General features: G+C 50.8%; 1 protein-coding gene across 2 annotated transcripts in view; it reads right to left on the reverse strand.

The window, feature by feature from the left end:
* Positions 1–3,263: 3,263 nt before the first annotated feature.
* Positions 3,264–27,033, reverse strand: part of SMG5 (SMG5 nonsense mediated mRNA decay factor) — a 41,028-nt gene continuing 17,258 nt past the window's right edge. The window contains exons 8-22 of one of the 2 annotated variants that reach the window (XM_081340514.1): positions 26,611–26,736; positions 24,857–24,925; positions 23,516–23,724; positions 21,482–21,619; positions 19,153–19,893; positions 17,026–17,195; positions 16,467–16,542; positions 15,341–15,516; positions 13,599–13,757; positions 12,604–12,663; positions 11,183–11,342; positions 9,858–9,948; positions 7,627–7,701; positions 6,486–6,624; positions 3,264–5,746 (exon numbers count right to left, since the gene is read on the reverse strand). In XM_081340514.1, the coding sequence (XP_081196640.1) occupies positions 5,663–5,746; positions 6,486–6,624; positions 7,627–7,701; positions 9,858–9,948; positions 11,183–11,342; positions 12,604–12,663; positions 13,599–13,757; positions 15,341–15,516; positions 16,467–16,542; positions 17,026–17,195; positions 19,153–19,893; positions 21,482–21,619; positions 23,516–23,724; positions 24,857–24,925; positions 26,611–26,736 (2,473 nt within the window). In that variant the 3' untranslated portion in view covers positions 3,264–5,662. Of the gene's footprint in view, positions 5,747–6,485; positions 6,625–7,626; positions 7,702–9,857; positions 9,949–10,423; positions 10,510–11,182; positions 11,343–12,603; positions 12,664–13,598; positions 13,758–15,340; positions 15,517–16,466; positions 16,543–17,025; positions 17,196–19,152; positions 19,894–21,481; positions 21,620–23,515; positions 23,725–24,856; positions 24,926–26,610; positions 26,737–27,033 lie in introns of those variants that run through there. The other variant, XR_014028102.1, reaches the window with a different exon arrangement.

Genomic DNA, 27,033 nt, shown 5'->3' on the forward strand with positions numbered 1-27,033 from the left:
TTATTTGATTCCTGCTTCTATCCTTTTGTTAAGGTAGCCTAGGACTGCGTGGGACGCACCACACAATTCCCCAAGGCTGCCAAGACACAGCTGGCAACTGCATGTCCCAGGACGCACTAGGGCCAAAGGCAGCTATCTCTGATGGAACAAACCTTGGTCTAGCGGACTCTCATTTTTAAAGCAAGAAACCCACTGGGCCTTGCCGTGAGGCTGATGGAGTTGGTCAAAGACCGAAGGCTGTGGTTGGGATCCAGCCGGTTCGCACCACTCCGGCAGAACCGGTAGCTCATTTTTTGTTGCCCCGGCCCAGAATGGACTTCCGGAAGTGGCATCCATGCGGAGAACCGGTTGTTCACCTATTTGAATCCCCATCCTTCCTTCCTGTGGTGTGATTCGGCCACTTTGCACCGCTTCGGCAGAACCGGTAGCTCATTTTTTTTTGCCCTGGCCCAGAATAGACTTCCGGAAGTGGCATCCATGCGGAGAACCGGTTGTTCACCTATTTGAATCCCCATCCTTCCTTCCTGTGGTGTGATTCGGCCACTTTGCACCGCTTCGGCAGAACCGGTAGCTCATTTTTTGTTGCCCTGGCCCAGAATAGACTTCCGGAAGTGGCATCCATGCGGAGAACCGGTTGTTCACCTATTTGAATCCCCATCCTTCCTTCCTGTGGTGTGATTCGGCCACTTTGCACCGCTTCGGCAGAACCGGTAGCTCATTTTTTGTTGCCCTGGCCCAGAATAGACTTCCGGAAGTGGCATCCATGCGGAGAACCGGTTGTTCACCTATTTGAATCCCCATCCTTCCTTCCTGTGGTGTGATTCGGCCACTTTGCACCGCTTCGGCAGAACCGGTAGCTCATTTTTTGTTGCCCTGGCCCAGAATAGACTTCCGGAAGTGGCATCCATGCGGAGAACCGGTTGTTCACCTATTTGAATCCCCATCCTTCCTTCCTGTGGTGTGATTCGGCCACTTTGCACCGCTTCGGCAGAACCGGTAGCTCATTTTTTGTTGCCCTGGCCCAGAATAGACTTCCGGAAGTGGCATCCATGCGGAGAACCGGTTGTTCACCTATTTGAATTTCACCACTGACCAAAGGAAAAATATATATATTTTGTTTCTACTTGGAAGCTGCTTTCAGACTTTCTGCTCGAGGTGGGGGGGGAAAAAGATGAACCGTTGATTTGGGGTTTTGCCGTTTAGCTAGCTGGCTGTTATAAAAATGGCTAGTGTACGTTATGTGAAACGTAAAAAGTTGAGGTTGCACCTTATCCCACTGCACCAAAAGGAGTCAGAAGCCAAAGCTTTTTTCTCCCCTTCTTCCCTTTTACCCTACGTTTTTTCCTCTTCCCCTTTTCCTCCCCTATTTCCCCATTATTTTCATTTTTGTGTTTCCCATTTTATTATTATTTTTATTATTATTATTATTTAAACTTATATACCGCCCTTCTCCCGTAGGACCCAGGGCGGTTCACAAGGCAATTAAGACAATATAACAATACAAAAGTTAATAACAAATTTGAGCAATCCAGCCTGGTTTGATGGGTTTGGGGTTTAACATGGTTTTAATTACTGTATATATCGGGCATAATATTTGTTTTTTAACTTTTGTATTTTGTTTTTAATATTTATTGCCCTGAGTCCTTCGGGAGAAGGGCGGTATAAAAATTTAATAAATAAATAAATAAATAAATAAAATTAAATTATCCTTAATTAAATCTAAAACCCTTAACTCTAATTAAAAACCCCAATTACAGTAGGTTAAAAATTAAAAGTTCTCAGTCCTGGCCGGAAAGCTCAAAGAGCCAGGTCTTCAGGTCCTGGCAGAACGAACGAAAATCTGGGGCAGTCCTGAGCCCTACAGGTAACTGGTTCCAAAGGGCAGGCGCGCCCACAGAGAAGGCCCTCCCCCTGGGTGTCGCCCTCTGGCAATCCTTTGCCAGCGGCACCCTGAGAAGGCCCTCCCTGTGGGAGCGCACAGGATAAAGGGAACTTGATGCCGGTGTTCCCTCAGATATCCCGGACCCAAGCTATTTAGGGCTTTATAGGTCATCATAAACTAATACAAATAGGAACATGAAAAGGCCAGATAGTACCAAGGGCTAAAAGGAGCCACAGGGGCAGACCAGGAATTCCCAGTGAAGTTGAACGCCTTCACGTTTCAAAGAAAAAGACGGATTGATTTGACAGAATATTTGTAGCTCACGAGTCGGACTGTAGGGTGCTTGGTGCTTTCTGACCTGGCTGGCTTTCTCGCAGGTGTTTCCATTACCCAAATCGGTAACATCAGTGCCATCACCCCCAGCGCTAGCACTGATGTGGTTACCTAGTTTCGTTATGAAACGTCTGCGAGAAAACCACCAAACTCGAGAGAGCACCAAGGATCCTACAGGTGGGTTAATGTTAAATTTTGCATTTCCGAAACCCATTAAGGCCACAAAAAGGGGTTGCTTGAAAGCTCCGTGGATCCCTGAACAATAGCTGGCAGCTTCTCTTTTTGGCAAGCTTCCCTGCCCTGGGTTATTGTTCTGCCCCACCAGCCCAGTGTGGGGTTTATTTTGCTCCACCTGAAAGGAAGCTTCTCTGCAGATCAGGAAACAGGCTGGGTGTTGTGTTTCAGCGTCAGCCTGTGGTACCGGCAGCTGAGTCTGATGATTCTGAAGGAGGAGAAGGAGGAGGAGTTTGGAGAGCCTTCGGTGTCAGAGGAAGGCTCTGATGCATTGCAGGACTCTCAGCCTGGCCCCTCCAGTCATGTTCCTCTTTAGACTCAGCCGTGTGAGCATGAGATATTGGATGTAGATGATTCACAGCTGGATCTATTCAGGGACGCTAGGAGCAGGAGGCAATCCAGCAGAGCAGAACAGAGAAAGGCAATGAGGCAACTGGGTGAGAGGAGGAGAAGGCAATGAGAAGCCACCACCTTGGGACTGCTGATAAAAGGGGAAGGTGTGGGAGGTGCTGGTTGCAGAAGGCAACCGTTTGAAGATCTTCTGCTAGAGTCCTGGTCTGTTATTCCTGTTTAACTCGTTTGAACTTTTGGTTTAACTCGTTCGAACTTTTGATTTCTTTGTAAATAAATTTGGTTGGGTTTTTCCAGCCTGTTGACTATAAGAAAAAAGGGGTTGTCCCTGACATTCATACAGGGCCAGTCGTAGGCTGGAACAGAACACTGGGCAGGCCATGCCACCTGTCCAGTTAAGCCACACACACACACACACACACACACGGTTATCAACTTCCCCTTCCAAGGACAAAAGAGGGACTCTAATTTCACAAATGTTTATTATGGCAATGCAATTCCCCTTGCTCCAAAAAACAATAAAAATTAAAAAAACAAAAACAAAAAAACCCCACAATGCTCTGACATTGTTCGACAGACAGGCCAGCCGTGGCTCAGACCGATGCACCCACCCCACCCCTCCCATAAGCACTTGAAGAGAAGCCCCCGACGAGACTGCCAGCCTCGTTTGCTGGGACAGAGGCTCTTTAATGCTCTATTTTTAAAAACATCCCTTCTGAATGAGCTTCGACACCCCCCCACCACTTCCACCCCGCCCCACCCCCCAAAAAAACGAAGAGTCCCAAATTAAATCAATGCCAGCCAACATTGTGCTGATCACCCCCGCGGATGCCGACCATTGCCGAGCTGGTTCTCCTGCAGAGCTCTTACGAGCCAAATGTGCTCAGACAACCCACCCACCCCCAAACCCACAGGCCAGCCTCACTCGGGGTCTCCCTGCAGGTGGAGGGGCATCTCCCCTCGATCCCTTCCTGGGTGGGGGGCCACCAGGGCGGGAGGGTTAATTCCATTGCCAGGACCCGAACGCAGAATCGCCCTTAACAGGAAGGGACCCTCCCGCAAAAGCCTTTTTTTTCCTGGGCACCGCTTCTGCAACAGCAAGCCAGAGGTTGTGGGGGGGGCCTTCCCAGAGCCCACCTGCTCCCGATCTGCCCACCACTCCAAAGGGGAAGGGCTGCCTTCTCCAGGGTGGGTCTTGGGGAGGGGGGAAGGCAGCAGGGGGAAAAAGCCAGGCAAAGATAGAGAGAGAGAGAGAGAGAAGCAGCCAAAGGCGGCGGCTTCTGGTCACCAAAGCGGCGATGCAGGTGGAGGATGAGATCAAAGCAAAAGCATTTCCTCTGCTGTCCAACGAAGCAGAGGGATGCAGGCCGAGGAGGCGGGCGTCCGCGTGGCTGCAGGACGTCCGTTTCCTTTCCACCTCTGGGCAAGGCAGAGCCAGGCCTTGCGGATTCCTCTCGGGGGCAGGCTGGGAAAAATGGATCTCTGGGCCCAACGCCCGGAAATTCTTCCTGGCCGTCACGAGTAAGCGAAAGCGCAAGAAAGGAAAGGACAACACGTCCCTGGTGGGATTCAGAGCGATAAAGAAGATGCTCGAAGGTCCAGCTAGCCCAGTCTCCAAGGAGGGCGAGGGATGGCTGGCCAGATCCCTGTCGCTTTGGTAACCTAGTGGGGCGGATGCAACCCCGGCATTCCTTTATTCTCTCCTGCTTCTCCCCTTTGAAAGGGAAACGGGGGTCGCAAACCAGGGGAAAGAAGCGTTCGTCAGAGTCAGTCCCTGGTTAAAAAAAAAATTAAGCATGGTTGTTTTTTTCTTTCTTTCTACCTTTTGAGCTAGCTTTTTTCTTTCTCCAGGAAGTGACACCAAGGGACCGAGATTCCTGTCCCTCCTGAACAAGCGGGGCAAGGGACCACAAAGGCTGGTTGGCATTTTTCTCTTCCCAGGGATCTGCCCCCCCTCCCCTGCATCCAGGAAAGTGTCAGGGGGCGCAGACAGCATGCAAAGGCTGCAGAGAAGGAAGGCCTGGTTGTGACAGCTTAGAGGAAAAGGGAAATAATGGGTTAAAAAAAAGGACAAAGGTGGAGAAAGAAAAGCCGAGCCAGGAAATAAACAGCTTCTGTCCTAAAACGTTCCCGGTCCCCCTTGCCATCGTTCCAAGGTTTCAAAGTCTGACTGGCGCCTTCCTCTGTCTTGCCCAAAACGAGGACCCCGCCCCCCCGCTCCCCTTCAAAATAGGCAAGTTCGCCCAAGAAACACAGTTATGAGGGAGGGGAAAAAAGGGAACATTAAATTAAAAATGAAGGAGAGAAACGGGCCCCTTTCCCCACCACCGGTTTCCCTCTGGCGATCCTAAATGATTCCCGCCAGGATCAGGCAAGGCCCCTTCAGGAGGTCCCTTCCTGCAGTGAGGAGACGGTGGCCAAAAATCAAGAGAATTTCCGTTTGGTTTCATTGTGAAGCGCGGAAGCCGAGCCGCCCGCGCCTTTTCCGACGAGAAACCGAGCAAGCGTTGAGAACGGAGGCCCCTCCCGCCCGCCACGGCCTCTCATGGGCGCGGCCAAGGTGCGCCTCTCTCTCCCCCCACAGAGGGGCCGCAACGTCCCCACGCGCGCCACCTCCTCTGCGGGAGGGGAGGTGATGGAGGGGCAGGGATGTGGGGGCGTGTGCGCACACGCACCCACACACGTCTGTTTGGCGCACAGACCCGGTTTGCTCGTTTGGGCGGGTTGCCACCGCGGAGGCAGTGGCGGTGGCGTCGTTGTCCAAGTTATCGCCTGCAGTTTGACATCTTTCGTTCCAAAGCAGTGCGTCCAGAGACGAGCAGACGGAGCTTCAACCAACCCAGTGGTCCTGTGGCATGGGGCTCAGCCCATCTCCTTCCAGTGCTTGTAGAACTCCAGCACGTTCTGGATCTCAATGCTGGCGCTGGCCGCTGCTTGGATGGCGGACTGAGGGGAGAGGAGAGGAGAGGAAGGGTTCCAGTGAGCAGGCAGAGGAGGTCCCAGCCTGCAGCTCGGCCGCCCTGAATGCCCTGGAGGTCATCTAGTCCAGCCCCCCTGCCCCAGGCAGGAATCCCCTGCTATTGCTATTGTTAAGTCTTCCTAGTTAGGAGGGCGTTATTGCTTTTTTTGTGCGGGGATTTTTATCCCCAGAGCTGCCTGGAGTCACTGCGAGCAAGCCTGGGCGGCGGTGATACATTTTCTTAAAATAAAATCAAATAAAAATAGCTCATCTTTTGTCTTCCAACAAGGCATTCTTCGGAAGCGGAAGCGGCCATGGGGAAGAGCATCATCTTTTGATTTCTTTTTCATATTAAGGAAAGCCTTTGAACTAGCCTTTTTTTTTTAAAAAAAAACTTTCACTCACTGAATGAAGGATAAGAGGAGGAATCTTTGCCTGGCTCCAAGGTTTTCTTCCCGTTAAAAAGTTCCAGGACTTTCGAATCCCATCCCAGAGTTACTATAAGCCACCCAGCCACCCAAGGTCAGGTCGTGCAGTCTCTTGACTCCAGCTGGCCCATGAAGTTCGGATGCCAGGTTTTGATTAAAAATAAAAATAAATGGGGGATGTTTCTGGGATCTCCTACACCAAGCCCAGCACTTGAGAACTGTGGAAACTGCACCCCACCCCACCCCACCCCCGGATTAGGGTTTAAAAACAAAGAAGGGGGACAGAGCTGGCTGTTACCTGCATGGGAGCAGAGAGTTTGCTGGGATCCTGGAGCTGGAAGCCGGTGATGACGGTCACCATGCCAGCCGTGTCGTCTTCGCTGCCTCCTTGGGAGGCCGTCAGCTGCTTACAGCTGTCCAGGATCTTATAGAGGTTCCTAGGAAGGGAAAAAGGAAAGACACCAGGTTGGAACGAGGCAGCAGCGGGAGAGCGACACGTCTGTCGGCAAAAGCGTGCTAAGCACAGGCAGTCCTGGACCACGATTGAGCCCAACTCTTTACGTCACGAGGGGCAGACGTTTGCCAAGATCCAGCTAAGGCAGGGGTCAGCAACCTGAAACAGTGAAAGAGCCACTCGGAACCGGTTCCCTCAAAAAAGGAAAAACTGGGAGCCGTAAAAAAATGTGTGCGCATGCGTGTACATGCGCACATGCGCAGAACAGGGTTTGACTGAAGAGTGGAGCCAAGGCGAAATATGCACCTGCCCTGCATATTTGAATTGATTGGTTGAAATTTTTTAGTCCCACTTTTTTTTTTTTTTTGGACTGCACATGGAAAAGGACTAGGGAGCCGCAGGAGACGGCTGAAAGAGCCGCATGCGGCTCCGGAGCCGCGGGTTGCAGACCTGTGAGCTAAGGCAACGGCCTCAAAACTCTACGGCAGACATGTCAAACACAAGGCCCGGGGCCCAGATCTGGCCCGCGAAGTGGTTTCATGCGGCCCGCGAAGCCATCCTGGAAAGAGTGAGGGAACGGCCCCCACTGCCTTGGCCCTGGCCCAGAGACCCTCCTCCTGCCAGAGACCCTCAGATCTGTCCCACTCCTGCCCAGGCCCCCATAGGCACCCTTGATGCGAACCATGTAGAGCTGGCCACGCCCACCCAGTAGGCCATACGCACTCTAGCAACGCCCACCCAGTAGGCCACGCCCACCCGGCTCCCTGAGGGCAACCGCAATGCTGATGCGGCCCTCAATGAAATTGAGTTTGACACCCCTGCTCTACGGTTTGGCAGCCCGATGGGCAGGGGGGAGAAGGGAACGCCTCGCGCAAGTGCAAGTTGAGCCGCGCACGTGCACAGGGCTCACGCAGCCCAGTTCCAAACAGGCCACAGCCCGGGGGATGGGGACCCCTGAGCTAAGGGATCAAGCCTTGGTGCTCACCAAGCATCTAAATCTTGTCTCTTCAGTTTATGCCTCTCGAAACTTCTTCCGGCTTCCTTCTGACAGCGAATGTATCTGGAGGGAAGATCAGAGGAGAGAATCACAAAATTACTAAGCGGCCACGATGCTGATAGCCGAAGATGCAAATGAAGTGCAAGCTCTAGCAACGAAGGTCAAGGAGCACAGTGGGGAAAAACAAAACAAAATGGGGTAACTGAGGTTAAATATAGGTAAAGGTAAAGGTTCCCCCGCACATGCGTGCTAGTCGTTTCCGACTCTAGGGGCCGGTGCTCATCTCCGTTTCAAAGCCGAAGAGCCAGCGCTTGTCCGAGGACATCTCCGTGGTCATGTGGCCGGCATGACTAGACACCAAAGGCGCAGGGAACGCTGTTACCTTCCCACCGGAGTGGTCCCTATTTTTCTACTTGCATTTTTACGTGCTTTCGAACTGCTAGGTTGGCAGAAGCTGGGACGAGTAACAGGCGCTCACTCTGTTACGCGGCACTCGGGATTCGACCCGCCAAACTGCCGACCTTCTGATCGACAAACTCAGCGTCCTAACCCACTGAGCCACCGCGTCCCTTAGGGTTAAATATAAGCAAGGGCAAAGTAGCTAGATGCAGCAACTGGCCTTAGAATTTGAGGGTGGAAAGCTTTTGGAGAAATATCAGCCCAAAGGATGGTTTTTCTACACATTTTTTTTAAAATTATCAGAGTTAAAACAGCTGCTTCCAACGTTTGGAATGGGGCTTGTCTTTTTTTCAAAAACTTGTTCCCATGGCCATTCTCTCCTGCATAGGTAGCCCTTGACCACAACTGAGCCCAACATTTCTGTTGCTAAGCGAGACAGTTAAGTGCATTTTGTCCCACCTTTCTTGCCAGAGTTTGTTAAGTGAATCACCGCAGCTGTTAAGTCAGTCACACGGCTGATTTAAGTGAAATCTGGTTTTTCCCCCACTGACCTTGCTTGACGGAAGGCCACCAAAAGGGGATCACGTGACACACACCCCCCACAGGACACTGCGACCGTCATAAATATAAGTCAGTTGCTAAGCTTCCGAATTTTGATCACGTGACCCTGGGGATACTGTACTGGTTGTGTGAAAAATGGTCATAAAGTCCCTTTTTTCCCCCCAAGGCTGATGTAACTTTGAATGGTTATTAAATCAACTGTTGGAAGTTGAGGACTACCTCAATAGTTAAGGAATATCCCTTAGCAAAAAAATCTTCCAATCGATGAAAAATACGGAAAGAATAGAATAGAATAGAACAGAATAGAATATGAATAGAACAGACCAGAATAGAATAGAATTAAGAGAGAATAGAATAGAATAGAATAGAATAGAATAGAATAGAATAGAATAGAATAGAATAGAATAGAATAGAATAGAATAGAATAGAATAGAAATAGAAATACAGAACAGAATAGAATAGAATAGAATAGAATAGAATAGAATAGAATAGAATAGAATAGAATAGAAATACAGAATAGAATAGAAATGCAGAATAGAGTAGAATAGAATAGAACAGAATAGAAATACAGAATAGAATAGAAATGCAGAATAGAATAGAAATAGAAATACAGAACAGAATAGAATAGAATAGAAATACAGAATAGAATAGAAATGCAGAATAGAGTAGAATAGAATAGAACAGAATAGAAATACAGAATAGAATAGAAATGCAGAATAGAATAGAATAGAATAGAATAGAATAGAATAGAATAGAATAGAATAGAATAGAATAGAATAGAATAGAATAGAATAGAATAGAATAGAATAACAGAATATGAATAGAACAGAACAGAACAGACCAGACTAGAGTAGAATAGAGAATGGGAATATAATTAAATTAATAGAATGGAATGGAATAAGAATAGAATGGAATAAGAATGGAATGGAATGGAATAGAATAGAATAGAATCTGGAAGGGACCTTGGAGGTCTTCTAGTCCAGCCCCCCACTCAAGCAGGAGAACCTGTATCATCTCAGACAGGTGACTGTCCAGTCTCTTCTTAAAAACCTCCACTGATGGAGCACCCACGGTTTCTGAAGGCAATTAGCTTGTTTTAAGCTTCTCTTTTTGAGTTTCCTTCCCTGGGAACGTAGCTCACCCAAAATGTTTTAAGTGGGTCTGTAATTTCACATCTGGAATGCTTTCCCCCACCACCACCACCACTTCTCCTGATGAATATGTGGAGGAAAAAACAGGGCAAGGACAGGACTACCTACCTGTTTCCCTTTTTAAATTCTGCTTCCAGGTATCGGATGCTGTCACGAGCTCCTGCGTTCTCCTTCTTCAGGAAATCTAAGCCATCAATGACTAAGAGCAGAAAAGGAAGAGCCAAGCATTCTTTTGTCACTTCCCCTTTGGCAACAACAGGTCACAGGCCACCCTGCCCACCTCCCCCCTGCAACCTCCCTAGTGTGTGTGTCTGTGTGTGTGTGTGTGTGTGTGTGTGTGTGTGTGTTTGTGGCAAAGCTTCCTAAAGGCCTGCCTGTCAGGACCCACCCCAATCCACGTCTTAGGAAAGAAAGAACTCTTGGAGCCAGGTTTGCCCAAGAAGGAGCTTTTACTAAAACATGACTGTTAGTGGAAATACTAGACAGGATCTGAAACTGTGTTACAGATTGGTACTTTTAAAGTGTCCCCGAGTGAAACCCCCTCCCTTCAGTCCATTTGGCCAGTCCCGGATTAATTAAGGTTCAAGTGTCAAAACCTTCCAAGGGAAGAGGGATCTTCCATGCCTTTAGGACATTCCCTTCCTCCCTTTCAGATGCTAATCGGAGATACAAACCAGATCTCTCCCCCCCCTCCCTTTCTTTGTTCTTCTCAGTTCAAAGGTTCTTCCCCTGGTCTTTGATGAAGGCCTCTCCAGGCAAGCTGAATAAACAAACTTGCATTAAATGGATAAAAGGTAAAGGTAAAGATTCCCCCGCACATGCATGCTAGTCGTTTCCGACTCTAGGGGCCAGTGCTCATCTCCGTTACAAAGCCGAAGAGCCAGCGCTTGTCCGAGGACGTCTCCGTGGTCATGTGGCCGGCATGACTGGACACCAAAGGCGCACGGAACGCTGTTACCTTCCCACCGGAGTGGTCCCTATTTTTCTACTTGCATTTTGATGTGCTTTCGAACTGCTAGGTTGGCAGAAGCTGGGACGGGTAACAGGCGCTCACTCTCGTTACGCGGCACTCGGGATTCGACCCGCCAAACTGCCGACCTTCTGATCGACAAGCTCGGCATCCTAACCCACTGAGCCACCGCGTCCATTTTATTAAATGGATAGAGATGGCCAATTAACATCTTCTCCTGTCCTCCTTGGAGAAATGGCAGAATCCAGTGAGGGTGTAAGATTTTACAACATACATATAGAGATTTATGAATGGGATATAAATGGATTCTGACACTGCCTGTCCTGGCCCAGCATTCCCAGACTCTTTCCTCTCCCCTCCCAGACGGCCATTTTCAGGCCCAGAGAACTTCCCTCGGACAAATCCACTAGGAACGGGCTCAGAGGGATTCCTGCTGCTTCCGCTCCACCACCATTCGGCTTACCTGTCCGTGGGATGATGACAATGAATCTCCCGCTGGCGGCCAGCTGCCTGATGGGGCCGAGATGCTGGCAGAGGGCTTGGGTGTCTGGGACCAGGTACGGGGACATCACGCACTGAGCTTTGGGCTGCTGGAGGCTTCCTTCCAACTGGGACACCTCCAGCTGTTTTGGGGAGGGTGGGAGAAACGGAAGGAAGAAGCTTGAGGGAAGACGCTCCGAGGAGAAACGTCACGTCTAAAGAGGGGCTGCTTGCAACGCAGCGTTACCGAAGAGACATGGGACCAAGAGGGAAAGATATTCCGCGCCAGCACACACCCTCGCCCTTCTTCTCAAGTTGGGATGATCACGATTCCTCGCCCAGAATTAACCAAGTAATGCGAGCAAGGTTGCAACGAAGGGGAGTTGTGGAATATTGCAAATATTTAGCGCAAGGCAAGTGCGTTCTTGGCCGCTCTTGTTTTGCTAGGTTTTGCATCTTAAATTTCCCCCCCCCTGGGGTTTATTAGACTGGTGGACGAGCCGCAGCGGCGGCGCAATGGTTAGAAGGCAGCATTGTGGTCTAACTCTACCCCAAGTCAGGAGTTCAATCCTGATGGGCTCAAGATTGAGTGTCAGCCTTCCGAGGCCGATAAAACGAGGAGGCAGATTGTTTGGGGGGGGGAGGCAACATGCTGACTCTGTGTAAGAGTGCTGTAAAGCGCTATGGGGCGGGGTATATAAATGCTATTGCTGTCGCTACGAGAGCTGGCTGGGTGTCCTTGTGTGAAGCAGCCGGAGACTCCGAGTGCGAGTTCTGCCTTAAGTTATGAAAGCCATAACTGGGTATTTTGGGGTGAAGCAGCTGGAGGCTTTGAGTTGCCGACTTAGGTATGAAAGCTGGCCGGGTATCTTACGGCGAACGAGGCGAAGACTCTTTGAGTTTGAGTCCTGCTCAGACCTGAAATCCAACGGGAGTGTTTGGGCGAAGCAGGTGGAGACTCTTGAGTTTGGCACGAAAGACTTGGTGGCTCAGTGGTCAGAAGGCAGCATGGCGGGCTAACTCTGCCCGAAGCCAGGAGTTCAATCCTGATCGGCTCAAGATTTGAGAGTCAGCTTTCCGAGGTCGATAAAACGAGGAGCCAGATTGTTTGGGGGGCAACGCGCTGACTCTGTAAAACCACCCAGAGGGTGCTGTAAGGCACTGTGGGGTGGTATATAAGTCTAAGTGCTATTGTCATTTAATTGCATTTGCCAGGCTTCGCGAGACGGGACAGCCTTGCAAGTCAAGACAAATCGCATGAATGAAATAAAATGATTGGGCAAGGCAGATTCTTTCCTTGCCCAGGAGGGTGGATCTGATTAGAGCAGGGTCCCAATTCAGACAAGACCCACAGCAAGACCCAACCGGTCCTCCTTCCTCCCCACTCGCCCCCCCCCCTTGTACCTGCAGCCGAAGCTGAGCCATGTCGCGCATCAGCCTGTTGCGGCGGGCTTCCTCGGCAGCCTAGAGGAAGGGAGACAGGGCACACGGCGTCAGCCTGCTTTTTGAACCATGGCAACTCCATTTCCCACATGCAGTCTAGCGGTTCCCTCTAGGACAGGGGTAGGCAACCTTGGCTCTTTTATGACTCAACTCCCAGAATTCCTGAGCCAGCCATGATATCAGCACTCCTGCCTTGGGCAAGGGGTTGGACTAGATGACCTTTGAAGTCCCTTCCAGTCCTAGGATTCTACGAGGGGAAGCTTATCACATTCCCCGATTCCCAGAGGTTCATAAGTCATGATTCAGAGCATCATGTGAATGCTCTTTATAGAACAAAGGCCTAGGGGCTGAGTTCCCACAGCCCCCTAAGCCAAACAAGAGCCACACCAGGCCTTGGCAGATGTGGGAAGAGCAGCCACAGCTGGCTGGCTTTCTTAGCCCTTCATTGCTGAAGGGGAACAGTCCCAGGTTTTCTGATTTCTACCGGGGGTAGGCAACCTTGGCTCTTTTATGACTCGCGGACTTTCAACTCCCAGAATTCCTCAGCCAGCCACGCTGAGGGGAAAGGGAAAGGTTTCCAAGCTGAGCCAGGCTGGCTCAGGAATTCTGGGAGTTGAAGTCCACAAGTCATGAAGGAGCCATAGTTCCCTCATGCTGGCTCAGGAATTCTGGGAGTTGAAGTCCACGAGTCATAAAAGAGCCAAGGTTGGCCTATCCCAGGGGTAGGCAACCTTGGCTCTTTTATGACTTGCAGACTTCAACTCCCAGAATTCCTGAGCCAGCCAAGCCGGCCGTCTTCCCTCGCCACCCGAAGCGATAAAAGAGGAAGTAAAGAAGACCACCAAACGGTTGTGACTCGTTACGTGGCAGACGGAACGCCGGTCGGCTAGTTCTTTGCCTGCCCCACATCAGCACCAACCCCCCCCCCCCGCCTTGGTTTCCCCTTCCGGGCTCACCATGCGGAACTGCGCCTGGGCTTGCTGCAGCAAACCGTCCTGCTCCGACTGCGCGATGCTGATGAAGATCCCCACTTCGGCGTTGTACTGCAGGATGCTGCCTTGCAAACGGGTGATGAAGTGGCCGAAGCTTCGAATGCAACAGATGCGAACCACGGACTGTGGGGAGAGGAGAGAGGGAGTCTTTAGAGCAGGAGGAGCACCGGGGGGGGGGGGGGAGGGGGAAGTCAGCCGAGGAGGCGGCTACCGAAGCAGCTGTTGTGATTCAGTGTCAGCCTGTGCTCCCAGCAGCTGGGTCTGATGAATCTGAGGAGGAGGAGGAGGGGGGGGGTTAGAGAGCCTTTGGTGTCAAAGGGAGGCTCTGATGTACTGCAGGACTCTCAGCCTGGCCCCTCCAGTCATGTTCCTCACGAGGCTCAGCTGTGTGAGGAAGAGGAGGTGGTGTCGGATTCAGAGGAGTCACAGCTGAATCTGTTCAGAGACGCTAGAAGCAGAAGGTAATCCAGCAGAGCAGAGCAGAGAAAATCAATGAGGCAACTCAGTGAGAGGAGGAGAAGGCAGTTAGAAGCCACGCCTTGGGACTGATAAGAAAAGGGGAAGGTGTGGGCAGGGCTGGTTGCTGAAGGCAATCCATTTGGAGACATTCTAAGGGAATCCTAGTCTGTTCTTGTTACTTCTGTTTAACTCTTGTTTGATATTTTGATTCAATTATTCTATTGCTTTTCTGTTTGAACTGTAAATAAATTTGGGTTGGGTTTTTCCAGCCTATTGACTGTAAAAAGGAAAAAGGGGTTGTCCCTGATACACAAACAGGGCCGGTCGTAGGCTGGAACAGAACAGCAGCCGGGCGGGGGTGTGGAAAAGAGATAGATGGATGGATGGATGGATGGATGGATGGATGGATGGGAGTGAGTAACTGGCTCAGCCCAGCCAAACTGCCCACTGCAATTAGCTGGCAGAGGAGCTCTCAAGGCAGGCGAACAAGATCTGCTTTGCAAAGGGAGTCTAATTTGAGAAACACCCGGTCAGGGCTGCCTCCCTCCTATCCAAGCTTCATCAGTTGCCAGCCTGACATTAGCAACGGGAGAGGAGGGGGGAGGGCAAGATTGCACTATAAGGAAGAAGGGGGGGATGGAAGCCCAGCGGAGCCTTTGGAGAAGCTTCAGCCAGCCGAAGTCAGCTATTGGCATGGAAGAGCTGGGAACCGAAAGCCTGTTTCCTAAACCAGGGGTCCCCCAACCCCCCCACCCCACCCCTGGTTCTGTGGACTGGCACTGGTCCGTGGCGTGCCAGAAAATGGGCCGCGCAAACAAGCAAAGTCCCATCTGTGGGATGCAGGCAGCACGCGAAACCGCACCCCTTCTGGCCCATGGAAAAACCTCGCTCCGAGGAACCCGTCCCTGGTGCCCAAAAGGTTTGGGGACCACTGCCTGAAACAATACGTAAACACTTAATTGGGACACACAATGCAAAGTAAAATTTCCTCTTCCCACCAGCCATCCCCCAGGTAACTGGGGGATGGCTGGTGGGAAGAGGAAATTTTACTTTGCATTGTGTGTGCGGGCAGTAAAATGAGGAACCAGATTTGTTTTTTGGGGGGGGCAATATGCTGCTTGTGTAAACCGCTCAGAGAGGGTGAGATATAAGTCTTAAGCGCTATGGCTCTTGTAGTCCTCAACCCAAACCCAACTTTTAGGGTTTGTTTTTTGTTTTGTTTTTTTAAAAAAAGAAATCTCCATCACCTCCTCCACTTCGGTAAGGACAGGCCGGTCCTGCTCAAAGTTAAACCTCTTGTGCGCGCCCTTCAAGGGGGGCAGGTTGCGGAGGGCCACGTCTTCTGGCAGGAGCAAGCAGGTACCCAGGTCGGGAAGTTCACAACCCGACAACATGCTCTTCACGTCGTTGGAGAGGAACAACGCTGCAGCACGGGGAGGAAGAAAGGAGACGGTCACCAAGAGAGCTGAGAAGGGGAGGATAAACCCTGAAGCCCCTCCAGGGCCGTTTCTAATTCTGAATTTGAATCGTTACGTTCTTGTTTTTTTAACTGTTTTATCATAATGCTTCTATGAAGACGGTCCTCCACTTACGACAGCTCATCTAGTGACCGTTCAAAGTTACAACGGCACCGGAAAAAGGGACTTGTGACCGTTTTCCACACTTAACGACCCTTGCAACATCTCCAGGGTCACAAAATCAACATTTGGACACTCGGCAACGTATTTAGGACGGCCGCAGTGTCCCGGGGTCACACGATTTCCCTTTTTCGACCTTCTGACAAGCAAAGTCAACGGGGAAGGCGGATTCGCTTAACAACCGGGTTACTAAATTAACAGCTGCAGCGATTTGCTTAGCAACCGGGGCAAGGAAGGTCGTAAAGTGGGGCAAAATCCACTTAATACCTGTCTCGCTTTAGCAACGTACATTTTAGGGACAACTGTGGTCGTCAGGAGAGCTATTTTAATGTCCACCTGCACAGCGTCCAGAGACTGTGAGGGGAGGGGCGGGGAGGGTGGGGGTAAAGGACTGACGAAGCCGCCTCTGACCACCTTTCAGACAACTATGACCTGGATGTCTGAGCCTCTCCACGGACACGAGGGGAAGGCGGGATCCTTCTGACCAGCCTCTTGCTCCCAGGCACGTTTTAAAAACATTTAACTGCCCAGTGTGCTCGGAGGAAAAGCTGCAGGAAGTTGACGCCACGAAACTTTCCTGCTCGTGCGAATGAGCAAGTTTGGAGAACTGGGCCATCACCGTCGAAGGGAAGCGTAGGCAAATAGTGAGCACTGAACCACGCAGGCAATGCGTGTTCAGAGAGGGGGAGAAAAAATAACAAAGAAAGAGAGAAAAGACAATTTCTGCAAAGCGTACCTGAATCTTGCAGGTCTCCCGCTGTAGGAAGCAGGTTCAAGAGGACCGACAGTCGATTCCATAAACTCTGGGAACTCTACGAGGAGAGAAGGGTGGGAAATAAGCACAAAGTGTGTGGGGTGGGTGGGGGTGTTTGAATATTGGCTGCCTGTGGGCGTGATTTGGCTGAAAACCACAAATGCCGTTTTTCCAGCACAGCGGTCGCAAGACACGGTCGCCTGACTCTGTGTTTGTGTGTGTGTGTGCGCGTGCGTGCCGTGCTGCCAAGCACCCCAGATTTGGTCACACGGCGGCCTGCAGACCTTACAACAAAAGGCACCCGATTCTCCTGCGGGATGCGTCCGAAGGCAGGCCAGCACATCCAACCGTGCGAATGTGCAGATCGGCACTGCAAAGCTGCTTTTTGCCGTGCTTCGTGACCCTTTGCCACCAAGCCAAGTTCATTCCTGATTTGGGGGTGGGGGGGAGACGATCCCTGTGAATCGACCCAGCGTTAGAGCCCAAGGGGGCAGGAAGAGAGGAGGAGGAGGAGACGGGGGGCCGAGAGCCACTTGCTCACCTGCGCGCACATGATGATGAGGTCGGTGTTCGTCCTCAGCCAGTCCAGGAAGACCTTGACCGTCGGCAGCAAGCCTTCTCCGCCGAGGATTTCCAGCTTCTCCTGGAGAGAACGCTCGTTCCGGCAGGATCTGCTGCTGGAGATGCTGTCCTCCGACTCGGAAACGTCGTCTCGGACCAAGGAAACAGACCGTTAAAACTCAGGAAACCGGAGGACGAGCAAGGGGCAAAAGACGGACAGCTCCCTTCGACGGCAATTAGCGTGGCCAAGGGATTATTAGGATTACATAACCCAAACACAGGTAGTCCTCGACTCACGACCGTAAGTGAGCCCAACATTTCTGGGGCTAAGTGAGACGTTTGTTCTGCGAGTTTTGCCCCCCATTTTACGACTTTTTTTGCCAGCCGTTAAGCGAATCGCTGCAGTTGTTGTTAGCAACACGCTAACATCAGACGTTCTTGCTTTGACAAAAGAGGAAGAAGCAGCTGTTTTATATTTCTACTTGTGCATCACTTTTAGAGTTAAAAGTTAGATGAAGATGGGAGAGGGAAGGAAGAACATGGAGGATTAGTTGGACATAATAACATAGCAGCGGGAGCATTTAGCTAAGGAGGGAGAACTTAGCCTTCAAACTAATTGGAGAATGTGATTTATGACAGCAACAAAAGGAGGGAACTATGTTTTAATATTACTGTGCTTAGGGGAGGGGAATCCAGATTCCGGCATTGCCGATGTTATATTGCTCTAATAAAGACTTTTAAGGTAAACAATGCCTCAGATTCTTTGAAGAGTTCATCGTGGGAAGCTAGACACACGGTTGTTAAAAGTGAACCTGGTTTCCCTGTTGATTTTGCTTGAAAGAAGGTCGCAAAAGGGGATCACCTGATTCCCCCCCCACCAAGGTACTGCAACCGTCATAAATGCGAGTCAATTGCCAAGCGTTTGAATTTGGCTCACACGACCGGCGGGGACGTTGCAACGGACGTTAAGTCTGAAAAACGGTCCTAAGTCACTTTTTGCAGTGCCGTTGTCACTTTGAACGGTCACCAAATGAGCTGTTGTAAGTCGAGGACTACCTCTATCTGGAGGGAACACACCGGACCGAAACCATTTTAACGCCACCGTGAGCCAAAGACTTCGGTTCGTTTTTCTCTGGAGCGTCTCCCCCACAACTTGGGAGACTGGAAATGCAGGGAAACCACCAGGTGAGCATCAAAATCACATCTAAATCGGTTTTTTAAATCAACGCTGTCTTTGCCCCAGACCTCAGCCTGAGTTTTACCTCCAGACAACCAGGAAGCTTTCCTGCAAAGGCCCTCCGGCCATTTTCAGCTCAAGAGGAAGTTTACTCTTGATTCGTAACTGCTTGGGGTCTTCCCCCACTTCCAGAAGCAAGAGATGCCATGGGGCACACACACACACCCCTTCCCCCAAAGCATTACACAGTTTATGCACGCAGTATTATCACTTAGCTCTCGCTCTCTCCCTCTGGACCGAAGGCTCCCACTAAATAATCCCAGCCAAGGCCACGTCCAGCATAAAACGGGTTGCGTGCACTCTGCCACACACAAGTAGCCCTCGACTTGCAAGCACCAATATGCCCCAGTTTTGTTGTGCTTGAGTGAGACATTTGTTAAGTGCAATCTGGCTCCATTTTAGCAACTTTCTTGCCACAGTTAAACGAATCACTGCAGTTGTTAAGTTAGTAACACGGTGGTGAACTGAATCTGCTTTTCCCGTCGGCTCGGCTGACGGGAAGGTCGCCAAAGGGGACCCCGTGGCCCTGGGACACAGCAACCGTCGTAAATACCAGCCAGTTCCCAAGCGTTTGAATTCTGAGCACGTGGCCACGGGGGAGGCTGCCGTGGTTGTTAAGGGTTAAAAGCGGCCCAAAGCTGCTTGTTTTCAGTGCCGCCGCAACTTCGAACGAATTGTTCCAAGTCGAGGACTACCTGTGCATGGACATCCACCCGTTTGCAGGTATCTCAAGTAGGGACTTGTGCCCAGCATCAACAGCCAGTTTTATCATGGGCCTGTATTGGGAATATTCGGCCTGAGGGGCAGATTCCTGCCCCATTAAGTAAATCCTGCTTCCCCTTCCCCCACCGGCACCTCTTTGCAGCTCACCTGGCTCAGGTGCAGCGGACCGCTCCACGTCCCCGTTCACGCAAGGCTTGCCATCTCCCGCTGCTTCCTTCGGGGCGGGCGGCCCACAGCCCGGTTTGAGGAGGACGTTGCTGAAGGTGGGGGCCAGCCGGAAGCACCGCTTGGTCTGGAAGAGCTGTGTGGACATGGCCTGCAGGTTGCTGGCGATGCTGGCCTCGCTGCCACCCAAGGAGCCTGGCCCGTTGGCCACGGGCTCCGGAGGGTCCGTCTTGGCAAGGCCAGGGCCCTTTGGCTCCGATGGCCGATCCCCTTCGCCTGCCACAAAGTCCGGGGCTCCCTTGGTCCCATTCTTGACCCCCCCAGGCCGGCCGTCCCCTTCAGCCTCGGCCGCCACCGCCGCCACCTCCTCCTCCTCCTCCATGTCCTCCAGATCCGAACGGGACTCCTGGCTGTTCATGTCGGAGTCGGTCTCCATGTCAAAAGCCGCCTCGGCCTCCTCGTCGCTCTTCTCGGAGCCGGTGTCCGAGGCGCCGCTCGCCTTGGTGGACTCCGGGCTGGAATCCGAATCGAAGCCCTCGCTCAGATCGCTCTCGTCCAGCTTCTGGGCCCGGCGGCGACGGCGCAGACAGGAGAGGCGTGAGTACTTCTTGCCCTTCGGGCTGTCATTCAGCTGGGGCTCCCCCACCGGGGCTCGGTGGACAGCTGCGTCGGCCTCCGCTTCTCTCTCGACGGAGTTCGCCGACTCCCGGACCTCAGGGTCCTCTGCAAGGACGGCCAAGCACAGGTGCGGCTGACAACCCCCGAGCCACAGCAGACACACGCACATACACACCGCACAATCTGAGCCAGCAATCGTTCTAGCAGAAAGGACGTGCGGTGGATCCCGTTGGTCAAGGAATCCAGCCAGCGAGGTCCAGGGGGAAGAGCCTTTTCTGCTGTGGTGCCCACCCTCTGGAACGTCGTACATCTCTCGAGGGGAGACCCACCCCTCCCTCTTGGCCTTCCGAAAGGGAAACTGATCAAGGAGAGAAGCAGCCTAGAACCGTGGTGGCAAACCTGTGGCACACAGGTGGCATGCACAGCCCTCTCTGTGGGCACGCGCGCCATCGCCCCACTCCTAGGCCTTCAGCTGGCTTTTATAAAATCTTTTCGCTTTAGGCCTCCGCCGCCGTGTGCAAAAAAAAAAAAAAAAGAAGGTTCAATCAATCAATCAATTTCAACTTCTTGCAGGGCAAAAAAAGTTCTTGCACAAGTTGGAATTGATGGATTGAACTTTTTGGTCCCACCCAGGCCACGCCCACCCTATTGGCCATGCCCACCCGGCCCCCCCGACGATACATAAGTGGGTTTTGGGTTGCCGTTTGGGCACTCGGTCTCTAGAAGGTTTGCCATCACTGACCTAGAACTAAGGAGAAGTGACGTAACGCCTCCAGAAGTTGTGGGTGCTCCCCCACTGGGGTTTGTTTTAAAGAAGAGACTGGATATGGGGCCATTTGTCTGAAATGGTCCGAGGGTCTCCTGCTTGAGTAAGGGGGCGGATTAGAGGACTCTGCTCTTAAGTCTGTCTCTTTCGAACAGCCACTGCCTTTCCGTGCAGCCAAGCTCATAGAACTGTCAATCGAGAAGTAAAGTTAGGGTTCCCAGTTCGGCCAGAAACCAGGAGACTGCGAGTTCTAGTCCCGCTTTAAGTAGGAAAGCCAGCTGGCTGACCTTGGGCCAATCCTCAGGCGACGGTGAGTTCTAGCCTCACCTTAAGGCACCAAAGCTCGCTGGGTGACTTTGGCTTAACCACCAGGAGACAAGAGAGTTCTAGTTCTGCCTTAGCCATGAAAGCTGGCTGGGTGGCTTTGGGCCAACCATCTCTTAGCCCAGGGGGAGGCAACCTCGGCTCTTTTATGACTCGTGGACTTCAACTCCCAGAATTCCTGAGTCAGCTGACTCAGGAATTCTGGGAGTTGAAGTCCACGAGTCATAAAAGAGCCGAGGTTGCCTACGCCTGTCTTAGCCCAACCACGCAGGGTTGCTGCTGTGAGGAAAATAGCAGGAAGGAGTATTAACACACGTTCACTGACTTGAGGGGTTTATAAATAATAATAATAATAATAATAATAATAATAATAATAATAATAATAATAATAATAATAGAATATAATTAAAATAAAGAGGCTGCCTTAAGCACTCAGAAACACCACCTGTTAAGTCAACGAGGCAATATGTTGGTTCTCCATGCATCGCTCTTAAGAGATGGGGGGGGTCAAAGGGGGGGGTCTGACCCTCAGCTGCTTCGGCCTCAGGACCAGGGGCTGATCCTGCCCAAAAGAGCAGCTTTCTGGGGAAGACGTGTGCTTACCGCTGCCGTCATTCTGGAAGGGTGGAACTGGGTTCTCTCCTTCTTCCAGTTCGGCCTGGAGGCGGATGTTGACATGGTTAATCAGGTGTGAGAAGAGAGCCAGGGTGAAGGCAATGGCTGCGCTGTACTGTTTGGAGCCTGCAGAGGAAATGAGAACCAGCCACGGTTGACACCCGGATTCAGAAAAGACAATAACCGTGTTCGAAGAGCACACACTGCCCAAACTAAATAATAATAATAATAACAATCCGCATTCTGCTTTAACATTTATTTATTTATACAATTTATTCCCACCCACCCCTTTCCATCTTACCATACAGTAACTCTGGGCAGCTTACAGTTGTGTATAAGCTAAAATATAAAAAGTTCAAAAAACAAAGGAACATCAAAAACCAATTAACACGCAATGATTATCAAGCAACTGGTGCCCGCGTCAGCTAAAGTAACCACAGCGGAAAGACATTTATTGTCCTCAGGTTAAGGAATGAATGCGCGGAGTCGTTTACCAATTTTCGAAATGCCTTTAACATTCCAAAAATGGGAAGGTGGAGCAATAGGTTTCTACATAGATCGGATGTAAGTTTAAGGACCGAATTCATCTTATATTGATATTACTTTGGTCTTCTTTCTTTTGCTGGACTTTTTTTGGATTGTTGTTTTTTTTCCTTGAAAATGTTTTGCTTCTCCTCCAAGAAGCTTCTTCGGTTTTGACTGAAGCCAAGTCAGAATGGAAGAAGCTTCTTGGAGGAGAAGCGAAATGTTTCAAGGAAAAAAACAACCCAGGAAATTCCATTGGCGTTTTGGAAAAGCATTTGGGACACAACCATGATCTGGATGATTGACCACCTCCACAGACAAGAGTCTACTTCTTATGTTGCTGCACTGGCCACTTTTAGCAATACAGGCAGTCCCTGACCCGCGACCACAACTGAGCGCAAAATTTCTTTTGTTAAATGAGACATCTGTTAAGTGAATTCTGCTCCATTTCACCACCTTTCTTGCCACGTTGGTTAAAGTGGATCACTTCAACTGTTAATTCCTCAACAGGGTCATTAAGTGAATCTGATTTTCACCACTGACTTTGCTTGGCAGAAGGTTGCAACAGGGGAACCACAAGACCCCCGGGACACTGCGACCGTCGTAAATACGAATCGGTTGCCAAGCATCCACATTTTGGTCGTGCAACCACAGGGACGCCGCAATGGTCTTAGGTTTGAAAAACGGTTGTCACTTTTTTTGCCGCCGTTGTAACTTTGATCGGACACTAAACCAACTGCTGTTGAGGACTACCTGTCAGGTGGAGGTGGAGGTCAGGAGAGACCCCCGCCACAAGCAGGCCTCCAGGGAAACTCACCACCACATCTAAGGGGGTGGAAGGAAACATTCCTTATAGGTAAAGGTAAAGGTTCCCCCGCACATGCGTGCTAGTCCTTTCCGACTCTAGGGGCCGGTGCTCATCTCCGTTTCAAAGCCGAAGAGCCAGCGCTTGTCCGAGGACATCTCCGTGGTCATGTGGCCGGCATGACTAGACGCCAAAGGCGCACGGAACGCTGTTACCTTTCCACCGGAGCGGTCCCTGTTTTTCTACTTGCGTTTTTACGTGCTTTCGAACTGCTAGGTTGGCAGAAGCTGGGACGAGTAACAGGCGCTCACTCTGCTATGCGGCACTCGGGATTCGACCTGCCAAACTGCCGACCTTCTGATCGACAAGCTCAGCGGCCTAACCCACTGAGCCACCGTGTCCCCAAACCCCTGGTCCATGGAACGGCACTGGGCTGCGGCATGCCAGAAACCTATCCGCGCAAACAAGTGAAGCCCGATCTGCAGGATGCAGGCAGCACGAGAAACCACAGAAAAGTCCATCTCCATGGAACCGGTCCCTGGTGCCCAAAAGGTTGTGTGTGTGTGTGTGTGTGTGTGTGTGTGTGTGTGTGTGTGTGAGTGTGTGTGCGCGCTGCTTTATAGTAACCCAGAATATAGTTAATCTGGAAGCCGGTGCCTCCTGGCTCGGAGCCTGCGAGCTATGCCAATCACCTGCCCTCCTGAGGCTGTGAACGCTCATCAGGCAGATGACAATCATGCGGAAGATGAGCAGGTCCGGCAGGAAGGAGCAGCTGCTCTCCCACTCCTCCTCCTCCTCCGTGGTGGAGCTGGTGTGGGGTGAGGAGGGCAGGTAGAAAAGGCAGAGGTTGAATTCCTCCAGGACGGACTGGCAGAGGGAGGTCAGCTCCGAGTCGGCAGAACTGAGGAGAGAGAGAGAGAAAAAAAGGCCGCTGCAACCAGGAGGCAGCCACAATTGGGTAGGAAACTCAGCTCGGGAAACCAGGGGAAGGAAGTGTGGGGACCTGAACAGGGTCCTCACGGCCAATCCGCAACGGGGCTCCATCTGAACGAGATGGAGAGAGAGACAGACAGACAGACAGACAGACAGAGACAAAGAAAGAGACAGAGACAGACAGACAGACAGACAGAGACACACAGAGACAGAGACAGAGAGTGACAGAGACACAGAAAGACAGAGACACACACACACACAGAGACAGAGAGACACAGAGAGAAACAGACACACACAGAGAGAGAGACAGAGACACACACACACAGAGAAACACAGAGAGAGAGAGACAAAGACAGAGACACAGGGAGACAGAGAAACAGAGACAGACAGAGACCGAGAGTGACAGAGACAGAGAAAGACACAGAGACAGAGAAACAGACACACACACACACACACACACACACACACAAACACAGAGAGAGACAGAGACACACAGAGAAACAGAGACACACACACAGAGACACAGAAAAACAGAGACAGAGACTGAGTGACAGAGACACACAGAAAGACAGAGACAGACAGAGACACACACACACACAGACAGAGAAACAGACACACACACACACACACAGAGAGACACAGAGAAACAGAGACACACACACAGAGACATAGAGACACAGAGACCAAGAGTGACAGACAGACGCACACAGACACAGAAAGACAGAGACAGAGACAGACACACACACACACACACACACACAGAGAGAGACAGAGAGTGAGAGACAGAGACACACAGAGACAGAGAGAGACAGAGACAGAGAGAGACACAGAGAGAGACAGAGAGTTCAACTGCAAGATCACAGACCCAAGAAAGAAAAAAAGAGGGCCACACAGAGAAGCCAAACAACTGAAGGTAGCGAAGAACACCAAACAGACTCTAGCTTATTAACAGGGCAGCTGTTACGCCATGCAGGGAACCGTAGTCTCCTTCGGAGTAGACCAGCCCCGGTTCTCCCGCCAAGGAAGGCCAGGATGGAAACCTTCCTTATTAAATATCGAGTGTTTGCGGCATCGGGAGGTTTCACGGGGGAGAATCTTACCTGCTCTTCGGCTGAAAGAGGCTCTGTAAATACATGAAGCTCACCAGCAGCCTTTTAACGTCTTTGCACCTGCCAAAGTTGAGAAGGGTGGGAAGAAGGAAAAAGAGGGAGCGCTCAGCAGGCTTTGAGACAAGTCAGGCAGACTTCGTGAATTTTTTCCCCCTCCTTTTAATTGCTTTTGGCAAGGGGAAAAAAAAACTACCAAGCTCAGAGAACTCCTCCTCCTCCCGCTGATAATGTTAGCTAGTTTGGTAACAAAATGTCCAGGACTACCTGAATTCTGCCCCTCTCTCTCTCTCTCTCTCTCTCTCTCTCTCTCTCTCTCTCTCTCTCTCTCTCATACACACACACACACACACACGACTCCTCCTTCCACTGATAATGTTAGCTAGTTTGGTAATGAAATGTCCAGGACTACCTGAACTCTCTCTCTCTCTCTCTCTCTCTCTCTCTCTCTCCCCCTCCCTCCCTCCCTCTCTCTTTCTCTCTCTCTCTCTCTCTCACACACACACACACACTCACACACAAAATATACTGCTCAAAAAAATAAAGGGAACCCAAGATAAGACACCCTACTATTAAATACAGTACATTGTGTTGTTTAAGTGTTCCCTTTTTTTTTTTGAGCAGTATATTTCTACATAATTCCCGAGAGGGAATCCTAGCTGAGACAAAAGAATTCTACATTTTTCCATACAGGCTGTCCTCGACTTACGCCGAGCCCCAAAATGCTAAGCGAGACAGTTAAGCGAGTTTGGCCCCGTTTTACCACCTTACTTGCCAGAGTTGTTAAAGGAATCACTGAAGTTTGTTAAGTTTAGTAGCACGGTTAACTGGATCTGGTTTTCCTCACTGACTCCGCTGGTCAGGAGGCCGCCGTTAAAGGAGACGCTGCAACTGTCGTAAGTAGGAGTCTGTTGCCAAGCGTCTGAATTTTGATCACGTGACCATGGGGGGGGGGGAGAGAGAGAGAGAATGCTGCAACGGTCGTTAAGTGTGGAGAAACGGTCCTAAGTCATTTTTTCAGCGCCACTGTACACTTTGGTCAGTAAATGAGCTGTTGTTAAGTCGAGGACAACCAGTACATACTTGCACACATTAAGGACCACTTTGTGCCGAACAAACTGGTTTTCTTAAGAGCTAAACTTCGGCCGCCCAAGGCAAGTCTAATCTAAGATCTAAGGTTACTGCCCCAGGGCAGTTATGAACTGTGGTCTAGCCCTCGCAGGGCAAAGGGTAAAAACAGACACAATTTAAGTTGGTTAAAGCCTCACTTAGCAATATCATTGAGCAAGGTGATTTTTCTGCAAATTGTCAGGCAAAGCCCAAGTTGGGTTGGTTTTACTTTAAACGCTAACGCAGTGTTTTTTCAAATGTTCCCCCCCCACCCCCGCAAGATTTTTCCATCCTCAGCAACTTTTAAGATATGTGAACTTCAACTGCCAGAATTCCCCAGCCAGCTGGGAATTGAAGTCCACACATCTTAGCTGTCAAGCTTGAAAACCACCGCAAAAAAAGAAAAAGAACAAAAGAATTGAATCATCAACGCGGCATCCTCCAGTGATGTCTTCAGCCCTAAGAGAGTCCGAAAACGGCTGATTTAAATAGGTTTGGGCTGGATAAACTGTCTTCAGGGCCCAAGCACAGCCAAAGAGCTGTCCATCCGACGACTGACTGGCCACTCCACCTTTGAATGTCGACTGGAGGCCGAGTAAAATTCTTGAGGGCCTGCCCTACGGGGACGGCCTCCTCACCTTTTTTTGCTTGAAGACAGCTTCCGTGTCTCGCATTTCTTCAGCTGGTGATACATTTTGGCTGCCTTGTCGTAGAGGCGCTTGAGATTCCCGTAGGCACCTTCAAAGGACACTTCCGACTGGATGCTAAACAGAAAAATTATTTTCTCAGTCCGACTCTCCCAAGCGACAGCCTTCATTCTGCTTTAAACATCTTGTGCTTGGCAAGGAGCTTAGAAACAGAATGAAGGGCCAGAATAAATGGCTGCTGAAGTCAATTTATTTAAGGAAGACATCTTCCTTTCTTCCTCCTTCCCTTCCCCCTTCCCTCCTCCCTTTCTCCACTCCTTCCTTCCTTTCCTTTCCTTCCTTCCCTCTTTCCTCCTTCCTTCCTTCCTCCTTCCCTCCCACCCTTTCCTCCTTCCTTCCCTCCCTTCCCTTGCT

This window comes from Vipera berus, assembly GCF_964194415.1.
Source record: "Vipera berus genome assembly, chromosome: 16".
In the NCBI taxonomy this organism is placed as follows: domain Eukaryota; kingdom Metazoa; phylum Chordata; class Lepidosauria; order Squamata; family Viperidae; genus Vipera; species Vipera berus.